This window comes from Phalacrocorax carbo, chromosome 3 (genome assembly GCF_963921805.1).
Source record: "Phalacrocorax carbo chromosome 3, bPhaCar2.1, whole genome shotgun sequence".
Classification (NCBI taxonomy): Eukaryota; Metazoa; Chordata; class Aves; order Suliformes; family Phalacrocoracidae; genus Phalacrocorax; species Phalacrocorax carbo.
In genome coordinates, this window is record NC_087515.1 from 3,721,013 (window position 1) to 3,729,698 (window position 8,686).

The 8,686-nt window shown below is 41.7% G+C and overlaps 1 protein-coding gene across 1 annotated transcript; it reads right to left on the reverse strand.

Moving 5' to 3' along the window:
- Positions 1-1,756: 1,756 nt before the first annotated feature.
- PSMB1 (proteasome 20S subunit beta 1) lies at positions 1,757-8,686 on the reverse strand. Its single transcript, XM_064445654.1, has 6 exons — positions 8,420-8,686; positions 7,262-7,369; positions 5,733-5,814; positions 5,175-5,304; positions 3,495-3,601; positions 1,757-2,023 (listed from the first exon to the last, which is right to left on the reverse strand). Exons 1-6 carry the CDS (start codon positions 8,533-8,535, stop codon positions 1,838-1,840), a joined length of 729 nt encoding a protein of 242 aa, XP_064301724.1. The 5' UTR covers positions 8,536-8,686; the 3' UTR covers positions 1,757-1,837.

Genomic DNA, 8,686 nt, shown 5'->3' on the forward strand with positions numbered 1-8,686 from the left:
CTTCACCATCTAGACCTCGCACGCTGCCAGCAGACCCGTCCCAAAGGCAGGCACGTCAGGCCCGTTCCCCTCAGCTGCTTTTCTTTGCAACTTAAATTCTACTCAGTTTCGCTAGACTTCACATGGCTACACGGTTTAGGAGGCATGCTGGTGCTGGGGAGACGCTTGGACGCGACGATCTTGGAGGTCTTTTCCAACCTTAATGATTCTATGATTCTAACAATCTATTGTGAAACGCTTGAGCAATTCAACAAAAACCTGGTATCACAGACAGCCGAGCTTGAAGTGCTTTAATTGACTTTTATAGAAGTTACAGGGCACGTATTCAATTTGGTATTGCTGATTTGTACTTTAAACATACACAAGCTTTCCGTTCTTACAATTATTGCACCGTGTGCAGTTTGCTCAGTACAGAACAGCGCGTAGCTACAGTCCTTCATACAACTAACCTCGTCCACATAAGATGACTTTTGTAAATAATGTTATTCGTCGCATTAAGCTACCCGAACCTGTCTGGAAGTTCCGACTCGCGTAACCAAGTGACTTCCACCGCGGTGTTATTCCGAGCAGGACGCCGTGCTCCTGCCCTACTGCCTCACCACCCCGGGATGAGGTGCTCCCTCCATGCTCTGCCCAACAGTGGCACCCAGCGGTCAAGCGTTTTCATGAACACTTTGGGAAACCTAAGCACAGCCAGAGTCAATTTAAAAGCGCTAGCTGTTTGAGGTTCAAAACGCTACCCGCTATTTAAACTGTCTAGAAACTGGTGAAGACTAGCCAGAGCTAGGAAAAACGCGCAGCACCTGAAATGCTGTGCAGAAGGCAGTCAGCCACGTCCAAACAGGAGACAAGGTTACTCTACGGTCAAACACATCAGCAAAAGTGTTCACTTTAAAAAACAAGTATGCCACCTCAAGCAACAAGGTATTTTATATGTCCTTTTCTAAATAGCTCCAGACTGTGAAAGGATTCCTGGGCAAGAGAAGATTATTTTGCCCTTGATGATGCAGCTCTGCTTTTCTAAAGGTCCTAGTACTCAAGCCAATTTCCAGGAGCGCTATATAGGACATCAGACAAACAGCCTACACTTGATGCAATTTCCTAAAAATCAAAAGTAGGGCTAAAAAAAATCAGTAGTAGGGCTAACAAAGCCCCCAGACATTAACAGGCATTCAGGAATCTCCGTACTAATTTATTTTCCATCAGTAGCCAAAAAAAAGGATGATGCCTCAGATTTGGGGCATTAACTGAATAGAAACATGTAGAGGTGAGCCCCGAAGCAGAGCCCAGGACTAAACTCTGGAAGATTCCATTTAACATTCTTCCCTCTGACACAGAGAAACTGGTTTCAGGTGACTCATATTTTAGTCTCTGTAAGTAAGTACAGGGAGGTCAAATGCCAGGACAGCGTGTCAGAGAGATAAAGGAGAAGACAGGAAAAGCAAGCTATGAAGTGCAGAGCAGGCAGCAGGAACACAACAAATGCTTTTCTCACTAAACCAAGGCAGAACTGAAAGCATTATCAGAAAAGCCTGTGAACCTAAATTTTAACAAGTTTAAACTCCTCTATATTGTAGCATAAGGGATTGCAAGACGGGGATTAAACTGACATTGGAATTAGACTGAGCAATAGATTAAGACAAGATGAATGAAACTCACTTGTAACTCTTCGCCGCTTCCTTACCATGAACTGCTCGGGTTTCTAAAACACTCTATCGCTTCTAACAAAGGTAAAAAATATTCAGCATTAGTCAAGTTTCTTGAAAAAATTTAATAAGCGTATTCACAACACAAGTAAATTGTACATGACAGATTATGCCTTTAGAAGTGAACTGAATTAGTCTTTTCGTAACTGGACAGTTTCCTCTTTAATTCCATCTTTTGAGACAATGCAAATCTTAAGCGCGTCCCCAGTGTACACGTCTCTCTCAGCAGCAGACGTAAAGACATCCTTAACCAGCTGCAAAGCCTTCTCCAGGGTCAGAGGTACATGCTCCACGTTTTGCATATTCTTGAAGCCAATCTAATAAAAGACAAAAATGCATTTTAAAGGAAGTACGGCCCATCTAGCACAAAAGCCGTTTCAGTCTCTGCACGAGAACGAGCAGATTTAGACAACTTCAAAAGAAGAAATGGTCGGTCTGCTTTAGAAACCCGAAGCTGGCAAAAGTACTCCGCCACACAGTTTACAGCTGCGTGATCAGAACTTTGCCAATGCTGATCCTCTTACAAAAGTAACTAGCCGCAGGCACAGTACAGAGCCAGCACGGCTCCCTGCACCCAGTCAGCACATACAAGATCGCAATGAACACACAGATCTGAACTGATCTAATTCTTCATAAACTTCTCACCGGGTGAGCAGTACCAGAACTGCACACAAGCCTTTTCTCTAGTCATTCTGTAGTCAGGAACATCTCTTAAATGCAAATGTTCCTAAACGTACCTAGGATTCAAAAATAACAGTCTATACTGGAGCATAACCAGGTCCTATCAAATAACGTATTTTAGCTGATAACCTGAAGCATCCAGTTAAGCATCAGAACTGGAAAAGGAGGGGAAGAGTCACTTACTATGCCTCAAACTTGTAAGTGGAAAAAAGGCACCTTATGACAACTTTGTTCCTGCAGAAGATATTTTCTTCAGTTAAGAGAGTTCAAAACTAAGTGAAAGCTGAGAACCTGGAGTTGTTTTTTTTTTTTAAAAAAAAAAAAAAGGAAAGACTGTTCCTTTCTCAGCTGATAAGAACTAAGAGTGCTTGTGGCTTTTTAAGCACAAAAGCTGTGCTGACACCAGGCTCAACTGACTAAATAATAGTTTAGTGTAAACAGTGCCAATATGGGAGAATGAGAGAAATACCAAAGCACGCTTTACTCATTCAACAATTAACACCTTCAATTAAATATGAAATATTCTTAAGTATTTTTAGACAGATTTAGTTGAATAAGTTTCCAGCAGTTTTATGTAAGAACATTCTCAGAAAATGGTTGTACAAAACCATTGCTTTGTATACGGAGTTGTACAAACTCTAAGACTTTTAAACAAGTGTATGTTAAGTGATAGAATTAGTAGGTGTATGTAATGCATTTTATCTTCTTAATTTAGTACAATTTCATGCTAAGTGACAGGCATATTTATGTTATCAGCTGGGGGAGGGGAACCAAACAGGGAAAAAAAAACCCAAACAGCTTCTATGGGAAATGTAATTCCCTGATGAAAACATTTACCTATACTTTAAACAGGCAGTCCACTGTTTGTAGCATATTAAAAACATGAAGTGATTCTAAAGCAAAACTTTGATTTCTCCTGAGAAGGTAGAGCCACACAGTTTATAAATGTATGGATTAACAGTCCTACCTGTAATATATTTAAAATTCTCTCAAAAGTAATATTCCCCAAAAGTCAAGCTACTTTATTTTGAATGTCAGAAATATTTGCTGAGATCATTAAAAAAACAAAAAAGAGAGAGAACAAAAAAAACCAAAGAATTATTTCACCTGGTTATCAAGCAAAGGCTGCAGCATGGCGCTTGCTGATCCACCTGCTTTGAATGAATCTCTCTGGTATGAGCCCACTGGATCAAAGCTATACACTGCTCCCTTCCCTGGAAAAAAAAAAAAAAAGTAGTATGCAATCACAATCCAGAAGGATTCTCAGCGCAGGTAAGCATTTACATCAAAAACTAGCTTTTTCCATAAGTGGTCTCTGGAGCACCAGAGAACCCAGCAAACCTTTACCAGATAATACTGCAGTATGTTCAGACAATGCTTTGCACAGTAGGCTCGCTATGGTTGCGGCCTGGTACTACACGCAAGGTTATTTTTGATATCTAAGCTATAACCATGCTCTAACAGACGTTTTCTACAGTACTTACCGCAGAAAAAGCGCTGATGCAGAATAATCAAAGCAGGAGAATGTGCTAGAGTGCAGTGCTGCACAAAGAGCTCTGCTGGTTCTAAAGCTAGCACAAAGAGGCAGTCCAGCCATCGTTCTTGAACAACACAGTTCTTGAACTGCCTCCAGAGAATGTGCTTGGATATCTCTGCATCGCCCTCCCAGAACCAGGGATGATGCTCTCATCTCTTACATGCTTCTCTCTGGAGTCAGGCCAGGATGTGCAAAGCTTTTAGCTCACGCCAGCATCAGAGACACAGGCATACTGTACCTCTGAAGCATCAGCGTTTGATGGGGACATACTAGTCAAAACGCAGCACCTGGCCAAGCTCAGCCTTTCTGTTGAGACAGGCTGCAGCTGATTTACTAAACTGGCCAGGGCACTTGGTGGCACAGCACAGGTAACTGAGCAGCCTTTAGAAAGCCAGCAGAGATTGAGGAAGTAACACTAAATCAGAACAAATCAATCTTGCTGCACCCAAACTAAGAGTGCAGGCTTGCGTGCAGGGGCTTATCAACTTCTACAGCACCCTCATAATCTGAGATTTGCCATTATTCAGGGCAGACTAATCCCTTTCCAGACTCCACATATCATAGACATGTCTTAGCAAGACTGGAAAAGCAGTATAACTTAATGGTAAAAACAAACTGCGGGGAACGGTTGAAATTATCCAAACAAGGCCACCTCTGAGCTCCTGCTCAAAGCCAGAGAACACAGTATTTTAGCAACCCAACCAAACCATTGGACAAGAGCCCAGTAAGCCCTGGAAGGGCTACATGTTAAACTACAGCTTCCATGTAGAAGTCATGATTTTCATTAGAGATTAGTTAATGATTCAAAACCTCTTTGTAGAAACCTGTCTCTTCATATTTAATAACCTCCACCACACTGACAGGCTAGAGTAAAATATATGCAACTTTACTGCTAATGTCTCCTTTAAAGACACAAATAATAATTCCAGCAAAGCTGTTTTAAAGTGCTCCAGTCTACAGTGAAGTATGAGGGGTAAGCGTTAGCAGATTTCACTTGTAATCAAATAATTGTAACATAGTTTTTAGACTTTCAGACCTTCAGAAATGGAAGATCGAGTTAGTAGCAGAAACTAGGAAACAAGTCAGATGCATAATACGCATTTAACCTGTGTAAGTACCATAATGCCTAAAGGTAGGTGTTAGGAATAGGAGAACAGACTGTGTTACTCCATCAGTACAGCCCAGATGTAAAACGACAGCTATTTACCTACAGAAATTTAGCCCCTCTTACTTTTTGTTTAAAGTCTTACCTTCTTCATCAAGCCCACCAATTATGTTGTAAACGTAGTAAGGAAAGAAACGTCGAGAATACAGAATTGTAGAGAGCATTGCTGCAATAGCCCCAGTAGTCATGGTCTTGTTGTTGGAATGCTTGTACATCTGCAAATGGTACCGCGTGGCCAAGAAGAGAGTCAAACGCTACAGTTTACACACAATCAGAATTACATTTTCTGCAACCTTACTACAGTAGAATCTGACGCTAGCCAAGATTATTAAATAGCATGATCACTGAAAACACACTGGTCTAAAAGTAAAGCCTTTTTAAACACTTCCCCAAAGTTTTGCAAAGAATATATGTTGCCTCATTAACATTACCCTCTTACCCTCTTTACATTTGTGATGTTACACTTAGTAAGAACACAGCATCGATTTCCCCTTCCTGACCTTTCCCTAGTAATACAGCCATAGTTATGATACAAACACTTGAAGAAAACCAGCGAATATTACATTTAAAACGTATCAAATTATTGGTCTCAAATGCAATACTAAGAATATAAGTTTCTACATAGAACAAGATAGTTAGCTACCTTTAATCTTGCTTCAATAATTTTAGTAAGGGTAAGGCAGTCACCATGGAAACCACTGCATCCAATGACCGTTTGTTCTGTTCTGTAAAACGTAAAGTTTTGTTGTGATTTTAGATTTAGTATGAACTATACCACTTTGTTACACAGTAGATTATTACGAAAACACCAAATGTATTTTCAGTTTCTCTAATGCTATCAGAAAGAGCTGTCTAAAAGATATTAACAGATATTTTGTGTACAAAAGGTAACTGCAACCTACATTTTGGAGAGGGGTTGTTAAGTGCAGGACCACGCAGATGTCTGTCTTTAATGCACTGACTTCCACAGCAAGACTGACGAAAAGGAATTCTTCATCTCTTCATGCACCCCTAACTCTAGCTATCACCATTCAATCTTGCTAGAGGACCTGTTCTGAGATGGGGAGGCTGTTACATCTCATCGCTCAGCCCAATTTTACTCCACCTGGGCAAAGAGCTGCGTTAAGATTATATGATGGTCACATAAAATTTATGCTGCAGGTGGTTTTCTGTGTCTGCACAACAGAAGTTACCTGGATGCGGATGCATCATAGAAGGTTAGCTCTTTACTCAGTTTCAAAACATTTCAAGAACACTAACTACAGGAACCCACGTTTGAAATTTAAATTCTATCAAATTAGTGAGAGTCTACAACCATTCACACATACTTCTAGATTAACACAAAGCAGTAATTTGGAAAACAATTTAAATTGAAATGTTCTGTCATTAGGATTACACAAAGCCATCATGTGCAGTCTGCAGATTGTACCACGGTAATTTCCATTTGGACAGTATCAGAGAGTCAAAGATATTCTAAGGAGTTAGCCAGGAGAAAGTAAGTTCACATGAAGTTGTGTCATCAACTCAAAAAAAACCCAAAAAAACCAAGCCCCTAAACAAAAAAATTGTTGGCAGCCTCCTAGGTAAGCACCTGCTACAGTCAAAAGAATGTAAACAATATGTATTTTTAAACCAAGGGGCTGCTATCTAGGTCAGTCAAGATAAGCATACAATGAGCATAAAAAGTTCAATAACGGAACTACTGACAGGTTTCCCTCTCCTAAAACAAACACCTCATCCAAGTGCCAGACGGTTGACTGGAGAGACGCAGGACAACTGGCAGCAGCGGGCACACTTATGTACTAACACCAGGTGTCCTGATGAAGCAGCACGAGTTACCACAGGATTAAGTTTTGCTACAGTTAAGACAAAACTTCTTCTCACTATCCAGCCAAGAAACCACCTAGCTTACATGAAGTCTTGTATCACACTACAAATGCTCTGTTATCAGCTACCTGCAAGAGCACGCAATGAGAAATCTGGCTGTATTTACCACATCACATCTTGCATTACAGCAAGAGTCACCACTGACTCCAAAATCAACTTTGTTACTATCCTTTTTTTCTGAGAATTCTGCTTAAAGAAAGCGATACATCGTTCCAGGTTGATGACATGCTCGTCAATATAAAAAAATCTTTCATGTGTATCAATTCTTACAAGATCTGGACTTACAGTTTGTAGCATTTTGGACTGTCCCGGCAGTGAATTGCATAACCTTCACTCAGTCGTGTATCAGAGGCAACGATAGAAAAGTCTTCTCCAGCAATCGCCAACACAGTCCTTAAAGAAGGGTATTCATATAATCATGACTTTTAGCACAAATATTTTCTTAGGCAACAGAGGAACAGACTAGACAGTAGTTCTATATCCAGACTCACGTTTTGCCAAATATGTTATATTCCTTGCTACGTTTCCCACTACACACATCCTTACACGTGACTCAAGATTGGAGGAAGATACTAAACACGCTAAAAAAAATACATGACTCTCTATTTTGATTTAAAACTGTGGAAACTTGGTAAAACGAAGTTTCTATATAATGCAAAAAGCAGACTCAATGGACCAGCAATTTTAGATGCCTGCTAATGAAAGATTCACCCTTCTAAAACAGTTTGGCTCTCCAGGCAAAAACACTCCAGCCAAATACTAAGCACTAGTATCATTATACTTAAATTATCATTGCTTTTTTAATCTGATGTTATCCTACGTTATTTACTTCCAAATAGCTTGTTTTGCAATTGTCACATACATGCTACTATTAAGTAACAAACAGATGTCCTCTAAAAAGCAGTTAGGCATTATAAAAAAACACAAAAATATCTGAATAACACTATCCTGGCCAGATCCTGTCCCCAACTCAGAGCAAGAATCTGTAAAACACTGCCTACCTTCAACAGTTATGACAAGGTAGTTTTCAACTCAGTTACACGTTTAAAAGCTAGTAATATGTCATTTTTTCCTGAGTCACTATAAAGAAACAACGCTGCAAGGAAGGGAAGGGGCTTATTTTGACCCGTAAAAGTTCAGGGAGCCCGAGCGTGACAAAAAACCACACAGACATACAAGAACCCCCCGAAAGCTACAAGGACCCGCTGGACGCTCAGCTCTGGGCAAGGCCGAGCCCAACTGTCCCCCATACTATCCCCCATACTGCCCCCTCCCCTTTCTCTACAAAGAGGCGCTCGCAAAGAGACAAACCCTCCCAAATGGCCGGGGGGAGGCACGAGTAAGAGGAGGAAGACTCAGCCCTACCACCGCCCCCCCTCAGGGCCCCCTCCACCGGGAAGTGGGTGCCTCAGCCCACCCCACTCCCTGCCTACAACTCCTCACCCTCCATTAAAGGCATAGGGCGAGAAGCGGTGCTCCACGGGGGCGCCGAGCTCGTAGCCGCCGAGCTCGTAACCCATCTCGGGCTCGGAGCCCGCGTAAGCAGCAGTAGACAACATCCCAGCAGGGTAGAGCAGAACGGCCCAGCTCGCTGCTGTCTCACGGCAAAATGGCGGCACCGGAGCCGGAAGTGCCGACACACCGCTCTAGGAAAGCGGCCACCCTCTCTCGCCTGCTCTGGAGGACGGTTGAGCCCCGCGCGTGGGCGGT